Source organism: Xenopus tropicalis, chromosome 2 (genome assembly GCF_000004195.4).
Source record: "Xenopus tropicalis strain Nigerian chromosome 2, UCB_Xtro_10.0, whole genome shotgun sequence".
Lineage (NCBI taxonomy): Eukaryota > Metazoa > Chordata > Amphibia > Anura > Pipidae > Xenopus > Xenopus tropicalis.
The window spans coordinates 140,031,304-140,050,942 of NC_030678.2; the positions used below are offsets into that span (position 1 = coordinate 140,031,304).

At 37.8% G+C, this 19,639-nt stretch overlaps 1 protein-coding gene across 1 annotated transcript in view; it reads right to left on the minus strand.

Annotated features, from left to right (window-relative positions):
• Positions 1-11,022: 11,022 nt before the first annotated feature.
• The window catches only part of stac3 (SH3 and cysteine rich domain 3), a 37,318-nt gene continuing 28,701 nt past the window's right edge, over positions 11,023-19,639 (minus strand). The window contains 4 exon segments of the mRNA NM_001007506.1: positions 11,023-12,884; positions 14,170-14,307; positions 16,951-17,002; positions 18,538-18,629. Coding sequence (NP_001007507.1) covers positions 12,786-12,884; positions 14,170-14,307; positions 16,951-17,002; positions 18,538-18,629 — 381 coding nt within the window. The 3' untranslated portion in view covers positions 11,023-12,785.

Genomic DNA, 19,639 nt, shown 5'->3' on the forward strand with positions numbered 1-19,639 from the left:
AGAGCTAGGGAAATGAGAATGAAAGAAAGATTAGTTAATTGATTTAAAGGGTGTTAATTGCAATATGAAAAGGGTAAAGCAAGCGATATGAGTAATTTCTGGCAAACTGGATAAATTATAGGAGCGACTGTACTGCAGCAAGCCCTTGTATTCCTTCTGACAGAAATGGGGATACAATCAGCGCTAATAAGGAAGATGATATTTAATTCTTTCTTTTTCTTGTTGTATGTTTTTTGCCTTTATCTCTTTTCACATAAACTACTATATATATATGCAGTATAAGCCTATATAAATGAACATGGGACAGATTGCAGCTGATATATGCAGATGCTTACCCTTTGTCCTTGTAGATTGTAAGCTCTTTTGGGCAGGGCCCTCTTCACCTCTTGTATCGGTAACTGATTGCTTTATATGTTACTCTGTATGTCCAATGTATGTAACCCACTTATTGTACAGCGCTGTGGAATATGTTGGCGCTTTATAAATAAAAGTTAATGTAATGTAAATGCTTCTATAATATGTCTATAATTTGACAAATAGATGCTCCTTGGGCTCTCAGTGACCCATTAGGACAGACATGGTGGGACAACAAATGACTGCAGGAGAAATGTTCTGTATAAACCAATGTGCCACCCTTGTAAGCTCCTTATTCCATTGACTTCCTCCAGGGAGTTACTGGTTCCAAGTGATAACATTCAAAATTGAAAGAGATGCTGCTTACTGGAAGAAAGGTGTAATGTTTCCTAAGACAGTATGCTTTGGGGGAATTTCCTGAAACTCATGTAAGATCTACTTTTTTTCTTGCAATACATTTCTAATAGCACCAGTAAACTAATGCAGGATTTTAGTGGATGAATGTGTATGAGCGCTCATTGTCATTCTTAAGGTACAGTATTTGCCAGCCTCTTTTTAGATCTCTTCTCTTAGATTGATCTGCACATTCCTCTGCCCCAGTGAGTTTCCTGCTGATCTTTCTTTTGTTCCTGAGGACCTTCACTTGGCTACTAGTAAACAAACTCATTGTTCCAAATAAGATGTTGATCCAGAAGTACAGAGAATGATGGATCTCCAGTTGATGATGCTGCCATTGGTCCTTTATTTGGAAGGGTTTGAAGTACTTTATTGCCTCCTGTATTGTGCTTTCTCAGTGGTTCCCAACCAGTGGCCCAGGAGCAACTTGTAACTCACCAGCCCTTGGATGTTGTTTCCAGTGTCATCAAAGTAGGTGCTTATTTTAGAATTCCTGGCTGGAGGCAAGTTTTGGTTGCATATAAACCTAGTGTAATGCCAAAAAGATCCTCTTGCAGGCTGCCAGCCCACATAGGGACTAACAAATAGCCAATTATAGCTCTTATTTGGCATCCCCTGGTACATTTTCATGCGTGTGTTGCTCTCCAACTCTTTATAAAATGTAATGTGGCTAATAGGTAAAAAAAGGTTGGGGATCCCTGGGCTAGGTCCTCACACTCCCTCCCATATGACTTCCTGTACCCTTTGCTTGTATGTAAGTAGTATGCTTACTCCATTCTGTACTTAGACTCATGAAGTCATGGCCTTGTTCAAACTTCACATTAACACTTTCAGCAAAATGATTCATTTCCCTTCTTTTTACATATACTTTTCTACATGACATCATTATACAAAAGGTCACTGTTTCCTTTCTTAAATGTCACTCTTTTCTTTATTACTAAAAAAAACAAACTTGGCTCCTACAAGATCTCTGAGCCTTTATGAGGTAGGACCACTTTATCTTCCACTTATGTATATTTTACATAAGAATATTTATATTAATAAAACAGACAGGGAATATTACAATGATAGAATAGAAAATAAATAAAAAAATAGAACTTCCTCTCACCTCATCCACAAGAACCTGGGTTTATATACCAAGGGCTAAAAAATATTAATAGCTCGTAAGGACCAAATGCAGCCACTGTGTGTATGTAAGGTGTTGGGGGTTGATTGGGGAGGTATTGTAATAGAACTTGTTTGAGTGCCCTAGGGATATTTACAACATTACTTTTCAAGGAGGCAATAAGTATTCCATGTAGAGTCCCATTCCTCAACATTCTCATTTTCATGCTTTACGAGTTTTTTGAAAGTATGACCAAACTCATTAGCACTAATAACACTAATGCCAAGTGATTTATTAAAACAGCCTGAGTTTTAGTGCAAAAAAATTAATCATGAAAAAAATAAAATACAAACATTAGTAAATGCCCCCTTGGACTTTAGGAGGGTAAAACAATATGTTTATGTGACATTGGCTTTCATAAGGACCCCACAATATTCAACACTTTTTCACTAGGGTTCGAGAGCCCCAAGGGTCCTCTGTACATAGCAGAACTCACATGGTACTGTACATAATGTAGCACTGCGGATGTATAAATTAGGAAAACACTCCAGACTTGGTAATTATGGCTTTCACCAAAATATTTCCCATTCTGTAATTTGAAAATGGAGATTCGCTTATGTTGTACTTTTACAAAATATACTCAAGTCAAGGCAGAAAAGTCTAGGATTTGCTGTTATTGTAAAACCAAAAAAGGCAAGTTGCCAAACATAATGCAATATAGCTTTTTAAATGCATATTATACATTTTATGCATGTATTTATTTATTCAATAGCAATGATAATTCCCCATTTTGCTTTTATATATGTCTATAATTCTTATCTACTCATAAAACACTGGCTACATTTCTGCCATGTTTGCATGAGGAATAAGTGAGAGCCATATACATGTATCTGTTTAATCTATGTTGGTTCAATAAATAATATCATAGCACTGATTTTCCAATTTTTTTTCACTTGGGTATTGTAGTAAAACATGATTAATTATTGAAAAAAATGCTTCATTGAAACTCCAGCACAATACCATCAGGCTGCTGAAATATATAATCTGAGCTTGCTTTAATGTGAACATTGTCATCAATATATCAGCCTATGGCAGAGATTCCCTACAGACACATTAACAAGTCAATGGCAGACAGCACAGGACGGATCTCTCTGGAGCTCCTCACTGGGGCTTAGTCAACTTTTGTTGCAATTTTTCTAATCTGCCAGAGTCACCTTGAAAAGTGTTCTTGTGATGAAATATACAATATAAATGAGTAGGAACTTGATAGCACTAAGCCAAGAACCCACAGTTCCTGGTAGACTAAAACTAACTGAAGTTGCTCAGAGTTAGGGAAGGACAGCATACTTTTGAGTCTAGCATGGAGACAACAGAGATTTTGTATTCTGTAAGGAGGAGAATTTAAAACATTATTTTTTGGTATACCTATTACAATTGGCAGATACGTCTGATAGCCATTGTGCACATCCTGATTCTTTAATCTACTATAGGTCTGGTCTGCCTCTGCCCACTCCAAAGTCTAATACACAGACACAGACATAACATTTAATCCTACCATGGCTCTAACTGATTGTAATGGTCTTTGTTTAATATCTAGTATAAATAAATCGAAAGCAACTGGACTTGTTAAGTAATTATTGAAAACGTTTCACTCCTCAGTTGAAGAAGCTGCTCGGATGAGTAGTGAAATGTCTTCAATGATTACTTAACAAGTCCAGTTGCTTTCGATTTATTTATACTAGATATACCATGACCTAGATGAATGAAAATCTTCATAGTCTTTGTTTAATATTTTGCTCTGGCAACATTTTACTTGAAAAAATGTAAAACATACAATAAAGAAGCCAAAACATATTTTCTATAGTGGAACCAAGAGTTTTGCCATGTATGCTTCCTGGCCTGGAATTTTGTAAAGGCTTTTCTCAAAATCAAATCTCCTATCACCTAGTCTCTTGCCTCACTATGAAGCCCTAGGTATAACAGAATAATCCTGGTATCTCAGTGAGATAACACAAGTAAAATAATAAACCATTTTCATACGGGAACAAGAACTAAGCAGAGAGTTTATATAACCATTAAGGCATGACATCCTTACATCTGTTTCTCATTTACACAATGTATATCATCCATTCTCTTTCCTTTCATTTGCATTGTACTTCATTTGGATTGTATATTCCATTATTCATAGGCTGGAAACACTCTCTGTGTTTTTAACCAGCTGTACCCATTAGATGGTAAAGTGAGCTTACCAGACGCATAAAAGATGGAAATATAAAACAATTTCCCCAACTGATGCATTTAAGTTAGGGAGTTTTCTCTTCTAACTCAATGTTAGTATCAAATAATATACTATGCTGGTTCACAGAATATGTCCTTCTTATGCACCCTCAGAGCACCAAATTCTCACAGAAAATGTAAATAGTGGCCTCTGAGACATTAGCAATTTTAGACTGCTGGCTGTCAGCTCAACAGCCTTTCTTTAACAACCTGCCCTATTTATTAAAAGGTATAAAGTTTGCACATGTGTAGTAACCCATAGCAACCAATCAATTGGTGTTGGAAATGCATGACTAGCAGCCATTCCCTATGCCAGAAAGCATTCATCCCACAGCTGTGACATCAATGGGCAGGCACTCCAATTCCCAGGTAGTATATCAAACAGCTGAAGTCATATTAAATGTAAAAAAGTGTATACATTTTATTTAATCCCTATATAAAAGAAAAAACAAAAGCCTTACGCGCTTCGTACCAATAGGGTACTTAATCATAGGCTCCTCTGCCCTATAGAAGTCATCTCTACAGTTACTGTCAAAGGTTTACATTCAAAGGGAAGCTTTTATGCATTTTCTTGTTTTGGCAAATGTAACTTAGTCAAAGTTTTATTGCTTGGTGATGACTGCATATTCTGCCAGTAGGGTTGGCATAGAGATGAAAGCCCTGATCTGTGCTCCTCCAAGCTGCCTATTGGGTGAGTCTTCCATCACCAATCAATTCTTGCCCCTCAGCCCCCACTAAGCAGTCAGTCTTGTCACAACCTTGCGTCAATCTTTGATGGGATAATATTTTATGAATAAGCAATTGTCGCTTCATTAGCTAATATTTTATGAATGAGCAGGCATATTTCATACATAAAACATAATCTAATTACAAAGGGAGCTCACAGCTTTTACTACGTCTCGGCTCTCAGTATGTTAAAAAAAAAAAAAGGATTATTTTTCATCAGACCAATATAATATACACATTTGCTTCATAGCTGTTTCATAATGTGCTTAGATTAGTGGTTCACAAACTGCCACTTGTGAGAATTACAGTATTACTTACACTAAGGAGCAATGAGCATGTGTAAAGTGTCAGCCTCCTGTGCCAATGAAATAGTTGACCCAAGATTATATACTAATGAGTGTGTTCCTATTGGCCCAGTGGTAGTGATTGTAGTTCATGAGGTCTGTAGGATGTTTATGTAATTACTCTTTTTATGGTTTGTTGCCTCCAGATACTGCAGGTTTACAATATAGGTTTTGTGTTTGTTTCCACTCTCACCTGTATTTATGCAAATAAATCTATCCTCCCCATTTTTCAGGTTCCATTCCATCCATTTTAAGTGTATCTCTCTCTCTTTCTCTCTCTCTCTCTGGTTCTTTTGGGCTGAACAGAACAATATTGCTCTTCTTATTTTATTGATGATGTTTGGGCAGAGGTGTCCAGATACAGGTTTCAAAGGCTTAAAGCAGTGGTTCCAACTGTGGGGCTGGTGCCTTGGTAAGTCTGGGTGCAGTGGTGGTGGGGGGGCTTATTTTGGGTGAGATTTAGAAAAAAATGAATTTCTCTTTCTCATAGATGCACTTGAAATACCATCTTGAAGGTCAGTTAACATGGGATTTCAGGTAAAATTTGATGTTGTGGACGTTCTTGGAACTTTGACTGAATGACCGACACTATTTTCCTATATCCAAACATATCAACTCCCCTGCTTTTTCACCCTGATGTCGCTCCCTGGGTCCTGATTAATGGCTGAACCCCCAAGAGGAGCTTCAACTGAAACAAAAAACAAAAACTGCTGCCTTTAAGTGTTGCAGACACTTGGAAAATATTGGCCGTGTAAGGGCTTCATGAAATGGGGTGGCTATTTTTATATTTCTCAGACTGTACAAGTGCAGCTACCTGTAGCAATCATGTCTTTGCTTTGAATTTCCAACTTGTAGACTTGCTATTGGCAAATAAGATTGTGCACTTATATTCATACTGTAAATCAGCACTTCTGGGTCAAATGTGTTATTACCACTCAAAGCAAACCTATGGCATTGGGGATCAAGGGGTAGGCATAAATTTAGGGGCGGCATGCCACCCAACCACACGTAAAATGTGCTCACATAAGGAGCATAGGGGAAGGGACACACAAACAACTTCATCGCATTCTGTCCCCAGTGCTCTGTATCTGACCGAAAATGATGCGCATGTGTATGAGAATGGGGCGGCTGTCCAGGGGTAGGAAAAACCAATGGGGATAAACCAGGGAAATATGAAAAAACTGACATATGAAGACAGAGTTCAACTGAGTAATGGCATGACAGGAAAATGTTCAATAGTAAAGATGCATCTTGTTACATGATAAGTAGAATGGAAGTGAATGACTTGTTGCTTTTAGTTCCGTCCTACTGACAGTCTTTTAACATTTTGGCCGCCATTTGTATTATTATAGGCAGTTTGAATTGGTTGTAAATATAAAATTAGGAATGGGAGAGGAGACTGTGAACTTCATTACTTTATGTATTGTCTGAAACACCATGAATCATTCTGTTTATTGTAGCATGAATCTGTACTGTAAATCTTTAAAGTAAGTTGATGGTTGGTTTATAGGCTGCTGGCAGGTCAGAGCTCAGTCATTAACACCAGGGTATCTCTTCTATGAATTGCATTGCTTTGTAAAAAGGGTAAGGTGTTCAGCCAGGTTGCAAGATCTATGGCAGTTTGATTAAAAAGCTGACAAGGAAAGCAGATGCTCTTGGTATTAATGTGTTTTGAGAGAGCAGATGGCCCGACTATTTATCAAAAACAGCCGCACTTTCATTGGAAACAATACGCTAAAGTTTTCCTTCATGTACCAGTGTTAAACTATATTACACTAGCACCATCTAGTGCCATCAGGTTTCCTTCTTTCTTATTTTTTATTTACAAGACTTATAAAGGAATGATATGATTCACTTTTGGTATCTTGGAGCAAATGCAGCCATGCAGAAGCTAGTGTACAGTAAATCGTTTGTTAGCCCACCTACAGACCAGAATGGCAAATGAGCCAGCGGCCAACAAGAGGTCTAGCAATTGCTAAGAGGCGCAGGAACAAATGGGACCTTTAATAAAAGTTGTTGGAGAGTTGGATATCTTTGGTAACCTAGCACCAAGTCAAGTCCTATTGATTAGACATATTTATTAAGAAAAAAACATGTATTTGCTAGATATTCACAAGATATTCACATCTGAATTGATTGTACATATGTTATGGCTAAGTGTAATTTTCTAAATATGGCCACTATACAGAACAATCATTAAGATTGGCTTGGTTAGGATTCCATACACCTTGGATGGATGCTAATTGCCTAGGGTTGCCCAGCATAGAACTATGGTGTCCCTCAGACAAGAGAGGAAATAAGTTAGTTAGCAAGGGCAGCTATCATCCATGCTAAGGGGTTCATTGGGCAGAGGTCTTGATGAATAAAAAAAACTATGTAGGGAGTCCAAGGAACCTAAGGAGCAGCCAGTAAGGGAATTTGTAAACATGACCATTTAATTCATTTATGACTGCCTTGGTATTCAGAACTGAACAAAATGTACTGATACTGTATTTCCATGGTTCTTTTCAACATAATATGTAGTTTTCTGTCAGGGGCGTAACTACAGAGGGTGCAGACCCTGCAGGGGGGCCCAGGAGTGTAGGGGTCCAATTAAGTCCTAATTTGTGAGTATGTTCAATACATCTTTATAGAATATGCCAACTTACAAATATTTTGGAGCCCTAAATTGAATTTGCTGTGGGGCCCAATAACATCCAGTTATTCCACTGTATTCCGATATTTAGATGTCTGCAGGAGGCACTTATTCACAATGTGCAGTTAAAACCGTAAATGAAGTATAACACATTGTGACCTTGTCTTCAATAGACTTCTTTATTCATTTTCAGTATTAGCTTCAGTAATTGCAAAACAGCATATTTTACAAATCCATCTGATGATCACTAGGATTTTTTTTTCGCCAGGCATGGATTTGCAGCAGAATTCTCAATTCGGCATCTACAAATTTTTTCTCAAAACAGGTGAAAAATTTAGCTGTGGAAAAATTGCAGTGGCGTCAAAAAAAGTTGTGGGTGAGTCAAATTAGGCGCAGCCATTCAAAATTGGCACAGTCGCGTCAAAATGGGCGCGTGCGTCAAAAAAAGTCACATTTTTTTTTCAAAGTAAAGTGAAATGGAACAGATTCACTCATCACTAATGATCACTATTTAACCGAGAGCCATTTGATATTTGTACTTCCAACTGTGCCAATTTACACTCAGGAGTGTGATAAATATGCCACATGCTTTCTGTTTATTCTATGTTTATTCTGTGAAAATCATATTGAGTAAACACTAATATGACCTGAAAAATAAGGTACCATTAGCTGCATATTAGTATAGGAGTTCATGCTATGTGTAATACAGAGGGAGTAGAAGGTTCTGTACATGGAATTCTTACATAGACTATAAAGAGGTCCTCTTCTAAGCAATTCCTTGTTGGTTGCAATAACAAACCTTGACATGATTATAGAATGAATGAAAATGTTACGGATGTCAGCTCCTAGATACTGACATGTTTCACAGGTGTCTTCATTTAGTAAATGCGTTCACAGAAACCCAATAATTAGAAATGCACCATGAATAAATATTGCCCTGTCTATCTCTCTAATTAAAATGACCAGGATCATTAAGGAGGTTGTTAAAGGAAAAAAAAGTGGTTGGTTTTGTTCTCAGCAGAAAGCATGGAAGCCAAGGATTTTATCGACAGTGGGGGGAAATGTTACTACTTACTAAGAGATGGTTCATAATCCCCAAAGATATAAAATCATCCAGTGTCAGGGCCTGCTTAGCTCCTGCCGGAGTTGGAATAAGGACCAAGGGGAAGCCTAGGTACAGACAGCACAAAAAGTCCAAAGTACTAAAGAGTCTCTAGTCGGTATTTAGGCATGACTTTAGATCATGTCAAGGGATATGTAAAGGGAAAGTGCTGATTGTTTAATTGGATACAATTTCTCCAATATTTATTTTATGTTCTGCACCAGGAGTATTGAATGCAGCTTGTCCAGCAAAAATGAAGTGCAGACCACTGTATAGTAAATGCAACAGGCTTATGCAACACAGTCACTGTGACATCGGCACTTTACTAAAAGGGGAGTATGGTAAATATTGCCAAACTGACTTTGCATTCCCAGTTACATTACATTAATATTTTTCACCAAAAAAAATGTCTACACGTTCAGGCTGGCAAACTACCTTTATAAACATAGAGCAGCTGCTTTTACATAGCTCTACGGGGCAGGGACCACCACCATCTTGTGTCTTTGACTCTTATCTTATTGCAACTGTATCTTTTATTTATTTGTGTTTATTGTTATACTTTGTATTTATCTGTTATCTTAATAACCCCCTGTTTGTATTAATGTATCCTACTGTACAGCGCTGCGTACATAAGTAGCGCTTTATAAATAAAGATATACATACATACATTATCTACTGTATGTTACTTCCTTCATGTTAATATCCTGCATATGCAATTGTTGTTTATAAAGATTTCTAGAGGACAAAACCAGGATAGATTCAAAGGATTTTTGTATATTTACACATAATATATGTTTTATTTTAGCAATAAACACAAATACTGATGTGTGTCTGTATAAAATGTTATATTATAAGTCTCAGTAATATTTACCAATTTCAGGACCAATCTCTGTTTTTGTAACTCTGTACAATGCAATCTGATGCAATAAATCAGATAAGCTTGGAAACTTATCTCCATGGCATCTTGCTTTGTGTAGCTGAGAAATCATTACTCATAGTTTCCAGTGGAAAATCCTTGTGTCGTGTCTAAAGCAGGTCATTTTATGAGCCTGTATCAATGGATCAAACTGCAGCCAGGAAATAATGGAGACCCTGTTTTTTTCCAGTGACTGTGCATATAGCAGAGAAATAGAATCACAGATGTCAGGATAGGCCAGAAGTACAGAAAGATTAGCAACTAGCTGTGCCCTTCCAAATAGGCTTAATAAAAACATACTAGTTTCATATAATAGGTTAGTTGTGGTTTAACAGGATTAAGACAACCTTGGAAGGGCCATGTCTTGCTATTTAGCACCAAGAGCGGTAGGGCAACACTTATTTTGGCCACTGTTTCAGGGGTGATCAGTTTTCATAACGCTCCACAAATACCTTCATGCTTGAGTTGTGGATGAAGAACTCTGTGTCTAGTAGAAGTCATCTTTATTTACACTTAGAAAATGTCTTATTAAAAGAAAATATATAAATATCAATAACAAATAAAAAAAAATGGTAGAGAAAAATATCACTTCTACAAGATGACATTAGGGAAGGTCATTAATAACATGACATATATCAGGGGAAAGCTAATTAATAACACAAGGTGGGGGGGAGAAATCTAAAGAGAGATGGTTAATATTCTTGATAAGCATCTATGTGTAGAGAAGCCTGCAGATACCTAGATATAAAGCCTCATCCAATAGCAGCGCAAAGCAGCACACAGATCAGCGCTCGGATGGATAACTACTCACAGACTTCTTTGCAGAACATCATCACTTTTAATAGAACCCAGTTCACAAACAAATGTACAACTGACCTGCTAAGAGGACAGCCCTGTGTGGCTATTTCATCCGTGAAATAAAGAAACCCCATGGCCTACAGCATTCTTAGCATTTTATTGGGCGCAGACCGCAACATAGATGCATAAAAGTAGATGTGCCAAACCTTTCTCCATAAACTTCCCCTCTCCCCCCCCCCCACATGAACAGAATGGCAATGGCATGTGCAAAATGGAGGCAGCCAACAGAGTCAGCACATATAGCAGCACACTCTATTCCACTTCTTCACAGTTTGATGCATGTGCTTATCCGACAAAACACAAGGAAAGGAAGCACAAAAGCTGTGTAATTACAGCATATATTCTGTCGTCACAAGATGTCACTTTGCACAGCCTGACTCTGATATAAAACATTATGTAAACAGTTAATTGCAGCAATTCATGATGTTTAAATGGCTCTGCCTTGTATAATGCTGAATGCATGAGTGACACAAATAACAATAAACATATTTTGTTATACGGGTATAGGATCTGTTATCTGGAAACCTGTTATCCAGAAAGTTCTGAGTTATGTAAAGGCCATCTTCCATAGACTCCATTATAAGCCAAAAATTCAAATTTTTAAAAGTGATTTCCTTTTTCTCTGTAATAATAAAATGGTACTTTGTACTTGATCCCAACTAAGCTGCATGAATCTATATTGGTGTCAAAACCATCCAGTTGGGTTTCCTTAATGTTAACATTATTTTTTTCAGACTTAAGTCCTGGTGATCTAAATTACAGAAAGATCCCTTATCTGGAAAACCCCAGATCCCAAACATTCTGGATAATAGATATTATACCTGTAATACAATAATGGTTCTTAGCAGAGCTGTCATATTACAGAAGCAAGCCACATTGTCCTACCTTGGGGCACATTATGTAGAACACACAGAGCAGCAGTCACATACAGAGAGCACAGAAATGCTCAGTGTTGGGCAACATATTTCCCTTTTGAGTAAGCAGGCAGCACAGCGGTGTAAAGCATCACCTCTTGAAAGGGACGGAGAATGTAGACATAGAGCAAGATACATGATTTGTATAAATGTATATATAGATGTATATTTCTATAAATCCCATCCCCATCCTCCTATGGGATCATTTAATATTGAGATTGTAGCCTTTAACAAGCCACATGTCTCTGATCATTTTAAACTCTATGGTATTGTCTGCAAAGCTACTCTTGGTAACTTAAGCAGAAAGCACCTCTGGGGTCACCTGTAATTACCATCTGCTTGAAGCTCTGTGCTGCCCCTAGTGTCAAGAAGATCATTTTATCTAATACCATGTATAGTATTCTTATTAGAATGTGATTTAGTCACATGCCATATACACATATAACTTCCACTTGGTTTTGAAGAACACTGTCTCTATCAGACATTCATTTAGCACTAAGGGCAGAGGCATGAATACTGTCACTAACCAAACTGTGGGAGCCAATAGTATACCCACTGCAGGTACTGAAACAGAAATGCAAAAAGCACATAAAGGCAGCCCTAAATATAATTACAAAAACACAAATTCAAGTCTCTAAAATGGTGCTCTATGTGCCGCATGGAGATTTCTACAGAAGAATCATACCATTACAACTGGAAATCTAAAAAAAAGAAATTCTCCCTTGTTAGTGAACACATTGCTAAAGTGAATGTTGTTGGGTTTAGAACAGAACAGAACTTTTGAACAGATTCTGTGTTACAAGTGGACCAGAACACCAACAGGTAAGAAAAGGGTAACAATGCCCCCTCCTTATGGAATTCAGGTTTTTATCTTTTCATTTTGGAGGCAACAATACAGTAGGTGTTGAAATATTGGTCAGGCCCTCTGAGGTTTTGGTCTGGTCAATTTCACTTACACGTAAATATCCCAAATCAATGCTGAGTGAGTCAGCAGAGCAATGAGCACAGCTTTCTGAAAGACTCTCATTTCAGTATCCACAGTGGTGTGAATGAAGGATCATACTGATGATAGTCCTTTAGTCAGGAGCATTGGGAAGGTTCTTCCTGTGTGGGCTGTTCCGGGGTTCCCAGGCAGATACTCTTAATCTTGTTCCTTCTTCAGATTTCTTGCAGAAAGTCTAGGGGAAATAGCCCTACCTTCCTCCCTGTGGACACTTTGATGTATCCATTGACTTCATCTCCTTTCTGCACCACAATCTGTTATTGAGATAATATATAGTGAATTATAATTACCAGTCTTTTTTTAATAACTAGAGAGGCAAATTACTTTGATATTGAGGAAATAAAACAAACAAAAACAGGTTTTTAATAAAAACCAAAAAGCCATTTTTGCCATTATATAGCACTAAAGGGAAATAGTTGTGTTCCCCCCAACTCCTCCCCTGTAAAGAGGGTAATTTATTTAAAGGTAGATAATAACCTCTGTTTAAACAAACATCAAACTGCAACCTTTGTTTTGCTCTGAGATAGGGCACAGCTCATTATAAAAAGGGCTTATCTGTGTATTATTCATTTTGTTTACGACTACCAAGAAGAAATAAAGTGAGATTTAGCAGCCGCCATGTTGCTGTGTCTCTTAGGGCTCTGACACACGGGGAGATTAGTCCCCTGGGAACCACGCCGCCGCGTGTGCCATCCCACTGGCGACTTACATTGTCGCCGGTGGGATGGCAGGGGGAAGGCAACTCTGGGAGATTAGTCGCCCGCGAACAGGGAGTTTTGTCGCGGGTGACTAATCTCCCCGTGTGTCAGAGCCCTTAACGTGGTGAATATCCGCAACTAGCCTTTAGGGCTGAAACAGGCAGATAAGGAGGTAGAAACAATAGGATTTCTACCTCCTTCTGCCGATTCAGCGCTGAAGGCAGATTTTGGTCAGGCGCCTTCTATGGCGCCTGATCAAAATCTTTTAACCGGTCCGACCAGCGAGTCGACCGATATCAGCAGCTTCCTGCGATATCGGTCGACTCGCCGACTTGCCATACACGCACCGAATATCGTACAAAACGGGGTTTCATACAATATTATCGGTGCATGTATGGCCAGCTTTACAGTCCCATAATTCATGAACAGGAGCATGCACACTGGAAGCCAACCTGGTCCTGGTTTCAGATTACATGCTCCTTGTGGGTAATTGTGATCAGGGAGACAGGAACCAAAAGTTACACAGCCAAACATGGCTGCCACTGCTTCTACATTTGGCCAATAGGTACAAGGGAACAGGTAATTTTTTGGGAGCTGGGTTGATATAGTTTGTTCCCTGAACATCTTCCCTTCCAAACTACAGTATATCTGGTGGTTAAAAAACCTAAACTTTTTAACTAAATGAATAACTTTCGTGTTGAACTATATTAGTCATTAATGCTCATTTGTTGACTTTCATCACTGGATTTAGACAGCATTATTGACTTTTACAGTAAGTTTAATAGATATGCTTTACTTGTATCTTTAATGCCTGGCTCACAGCATATTAATAGGCACCTACCTGGTCTTTCTTCAGAGTGATTTGTCCAATTTCTCTATTTCCTACAAAAGATCGGGTCACCTTATACACTCTTTCTGCAGCTCGGACCCGGATAATAAAGTTAGCTGGGAAGTAGCCTGCCTTCTCACCAACTTTACCCTAAAACAAAGAGAGGCCAAACACGAAGGCAAATAAATAAAACACAATCAATTTTCCTTAATTTATTTATAGATCGTTGTACCAAGATCATTAGAGATCAGTGCTTTTGATTTTCTTGCTTCTCCTAAATGGAAATTGCTCTATGGGCCAGTAAACTTACATCTCACTATTTTCTGTTTAGATGGTCTTGTGTTCATGAATTAACAATTTGTTCTTCTACGGTTGTGTTTTCAATAGATATGCCTACTATACAAGGCCTTGGTAAGGGATGCGTGAACTTTTTGCCCCATAAAAATTTGTGACAAAATTTGTGGTTTTGCAACAATTTTTGGGAATCCACACTAGAATTTGCCATGCATTCTGTTGTGCTGGGAAAAAACACAGCCTAGTGCACCATTAAAAAACCACAGGCATCAGTATTGTCTACTCCTTGCCTTCCACACCATTTTTATAGGTGTCCAGGCACCATCTTTGGAACAAATGGCAACATTGGGCCTTCTATGAAGAATAGTTGTAGAATAGTGAAAATGAGCTTTTCTAACAAGGTAATTTCAGCTTCCCATCGACTCCATTGCATTTTGGGGAAATTTCTCATTTTGCCAATTCGATGGCAAAGCAAAATGCACCCGTTTTGCCCATCAGTAGCCTTGGTATCTCTCTACAAATAATTCTAAAAAAAATATTTCTGTGAACAGGAGAATGCACACCATATTCTGATGTTCTCAGTCAAATTTAATTTTGTAAAAAGGAAAGTTCTGAAATGTGCTCCTGAAATAAATCATTAATATTGTTCCCAGTTTTCAAAACGAGTACAGACTTCATTTAAATCAAGTAGTTTGAATGATGACTGCATATATATTGGTGGCAAAACAATCCTACTTTATTTAAATGATTTTTTTAGTAGACTTGTGGTATGGAGATCCAAATTACAGAAAGACCCCTTATCTGTAAAACCCCAGGTCCCAAGCATTCTGCATAACAAGTCCCATACCTGTAATTCTCTTTATGGATTATTCATTATTTACTCTTTGCTGCTAATTATGAATTTCTTATTTTCTTACACATCCATGCTAGTTTTCCAGTTCCTTTGTTAGTGCTGAAGTAGAGATCATTGGATACTCCTTTTGTTGCCGGAAATTCTGATTTCTACAATTCCGTGAGTATAAATATAGAGTTGCATGAAAGGGTCACACGTCTGATTTTCACTTAATAACCAGCACATGTTTCTATCAATTCCACATTAAGGATTTCTAGCCTCATGACCTCTTTATACTTATAGACCAATAACAGCCTATCTCTGTACTTCAGTTCCACTGTTCAGTGGCTTTATAACATTTGGAATTTGTTCTGCAACTTCCTAATGCAGCTTCTGCTGCCACAACTTTGAAGCCAACTAGAGCACGGCATAACAGGGTCTTTAACGTGTGGCTCTCAGGCTGCTTCTGAATTATAACTTGCAGCAGTAAGAAAGTTAAAATAAGGTGTATAAAAAACAATAGTAATGTTGAAATAAGTTGATAGAGGAAAGGCAACGTAGGCAATCTGTAACAGCTGTGTTCTTTGCTCTTTTTCCCAATATAAGTGCATGTAATCCTGACTGTACTAGTTTGAATGATATTAAAGAAACAGTAACACAAAAAATGAAGAAATGAAAATGGTTTTAAGTAATTAAAATACTCACAAATAAAATACAGTTGCTGTGCACTGGTTTGCTTCAGGGAAACTACTATGGTTTGTATAAATAAGCTGCTGTGTGGGGGCAGCCATTCAAAGGAGAAAAGGCTCAGGTTATGTAGCAGATAACAGATAAGCTCTATAGAATATAATGGTGTTCTACAGAGCCTCTGTTATCCCCTATTTAACCTGTGCCATTTAGTCCTATTGCAATTGCCTCCATTACTACACAGTAGCTTTATTTATATAAGCCAGTGATCCCCACCCAGTGGCTCAGGGGCAACATGTTGCTCACCAACCCCCTTGGATGTTGCTCTCAGTGGCCTCAAAGTAGGTAGCTTTGGTTGCATAAAAACCCGGCATAATGCCAAACAGTCTTCTATAGGCTGCCAGTTCACATAGAGATTACCAAATAGCCAAACATAGCTCTTATTTGGCACCCTAGGAATCCTACTTTTTTATTTGAATTTTCCTCATGCATATAAAAGGTTGGGGAGCCCTGATACAAACTATTACATTGTTTCTGAAGCAAACCCACCAGTTTTACCAGTGCAGGGCCACAGTACATTATATTTGAATTACTTTAAAACACATTCATTTTTTGGCGTTACTGTTCCTTTAAGATGGGATTGTTGGTGATATGCTAATACAGGGGTTATTGCTACACTGTTGGGCATCCTAGGGAAACAAAGAGTACTCTCGTGCAATGCAAAAGCAGACCAGGCTCACTGTGGCTTTAAGTGATGAATCGGTTTTGCTTTGCTGAAAAATTAGCAAAACTGTTTTGATGTGACCGTAACTTTTTCCTTACTCTGTGAATTTTTGCGGCTGTTTCACAAAAAAAATTCACTCATCACTATTTATATTTAAGGCAGAATTGGCCTGGGCTGGAAGTATTTCTATGTGTCACAATGTTTACTTTGCTGAATTTGCCGTTTGTACAAGGACAACTGTATTTTTATTACTTACCCTCCACCATTCTTCATTGGAGTCATCTATTACGGTGATTCTTTCCCCAGCTCTGTGAAAACAATAATGTGCAAGGAAATTCAGGGACAAGACATGGGCTATTCCTTCCTAGGGGATATTATCATGGGATATTCCTTTCTAGGGGATATTATCATGGGATATTCCTTTCTAGGGGATATTATCATGGGATATTCCTTTCTAGGGGATATTATCATGGGATATTCCTTTCTAGGGGATATTATCATGGGATATTCCTTTCTAGGGGATATTATCATGGGCTATTCCTTCCTAGGGGATATTATCATGGGATATTCCTTTCTAGGGGATATTATTATGGGATATTCCTTTCTAGGGGATATTATCATGGGATATTCCTTTCTAGGGGATATTATCATGGGATATTCCTTTCTAGGGGATATTATTATGGGATATTCCTTTCTAGGGGATATTATCATGGGATATTCCTTTCTAGGGGATATTATTATGGGATATTCCTTTCTAGGGGATATTATCATGGGATATTCCTTCCTAGGGGATATTATCATGGGCTATTCATTTCTAGGGGATATTATCATGGCATATTCCTTCCTAGGGGATATTATCATGGGATATTCCTTTCTAGGGGATATTATTATGGGATATTCCTTTCTAGGGGATATTATTATGGGATATTCCTTCCTAGGGGATATTATCATGGGATATTCCTTTCTAGGGGATATTATCATGGGATATTCCTTTCTAGGGGATATTATTATGGGATATTCCTTCCTAGGGGATATTATTATGGGATATTACTTTCACAATCCAAAAACAGAGCATGAAACCTTTACTAAATAGAATGTACACATATTAAATTAGTAATAAACATTTATCAAATTGCCCTTACATCTTGAATTATGAGAGTAAGTATGAGATTTATTATTCAGAATGCTTGGGACCTGCGGTTTAATGGATAAGGGATCTTTCCATAATTTGGACCTCCAAACATTAATTAAACCCATTAGGATTATTTTGCTTCCAATAAGGATTAATTATATTTTAGTTGGGATTAGGTTATAATTTAGGATTATAAGAAAAAGGATTTTATTTTTAAATATGAATTATTTGCTTAAAATGGAGTCTATGGGAGATGGCTAACCAATAATTTGGAACTTTCTAGATAACAGGTTTCTGAATAATGGATCCCATACCTATAGAAGCCTATACTCCCTCCAAACACTTGGGCTAATTTGCTGAAACTGGGTCAATCTGCAAAGTTATCTGAGGTTTGTGCTTCTTTCCTACACAAAGCAACATTAGAACAGTTTTCTGTTTTCCTTCTGAACATATATCTTTACCACCATACAGTCAGAGCAACTGACCAGCAGGTAGCACATTATATTACCAATAAATAGCTTAACAGCTCTAAAACTTAAAAAAAATGATCAAGGTCAATTGGAAAAGTGCTTACAAAGTTCCCTGAGCATCATTTTTACCCTTTGAGGAACTACATAAATAGCAAGGCACTTTCTGTTTATGACTCTCACATGGGGCACAAATTAGAGAATAGCTGTATGAGACTATACTAGCCAGCAAGGCTATACTCACTGAAAATCTAGATCATCCTTCTCCAGGGCTTTGAAGCGATACAAAGCGACAAAATAATGGGACTGCATGAACCCAGGCTGCGCCTTCTTATTCTATAACCACAAATGGAAAGAAGCAGAAAGGTAAAGCTGCGCAAAAAATGAATTCATTTCTGAAAAAGTGTAGGCACAGGGAAAGGCTGAGGCAAGTGTAGGGGTTGCTTCCTTGCCTTCATTTATCTGCAGACCAAGAATCAGTGTGTCAGTAGTTGACGTGGTGCACATTTGCACCCCTTAGTGCTCTAGGCCTTGTGTCCAGGGTCGGAGTAAATGACCCTTAGAATAGTTTATCTTCCACATGTAAAGCACAGTAAAAATGATGTGTTTGTAAGATTTATCAGTCCACATAAATAAATACCATCAATATCTGGATATACCAATAGATAATAACAATGGCGACAGCGTTTATGTTTTTGTTTGTTTTTCATGTTTAGCAAACTAAGGGAACCATTTCTGCCTGCAAGAATTTTACAATATTTTGGTTTTAAAGGAACATGAACTAAAGAGGGAACCTGCTGTCTAAAAAACGTAAATCTTAAATTTTTTCGCAGAGTTATCAGCCACACAATGAAACATTCTCTGATGCTGAGAACAAAATCCAGCAGCTCAAGAAGAAAACAAATCAGCTAAATATTCCTGGCACTATCCGACAGGCAACAGAATAGGATATCTATACACAATGCAATATTTACTGCGTTCTGCACTCCAAGCACTTGGACAATTACAATTAAAATGTACAATACACTTTGAAAAGGTAAGATGGATTAGATGGTTTAGTCCATGTGCGCAAAGTTATATATCTTCTCCTTGTTACTAAATGGCATAAAAATGAATGGGACCACTACTAAGTTATACTTTATACTGCTGTGTGCCAAAGGATGCTCAGATTTACAGGGGAGTACAATTTTGGGGGTTGTCTAGGATCACAGCCACTATATATACTATATGTATGTGACAAAGCAGTTGTTATAAGGGGCTGTCTGTGTGCCTGTCCCACTGACGTAATGACCGAAGATACACTGAATCTAGGATTTGTATTTAGCAAAATGCTAACAGAATTACTG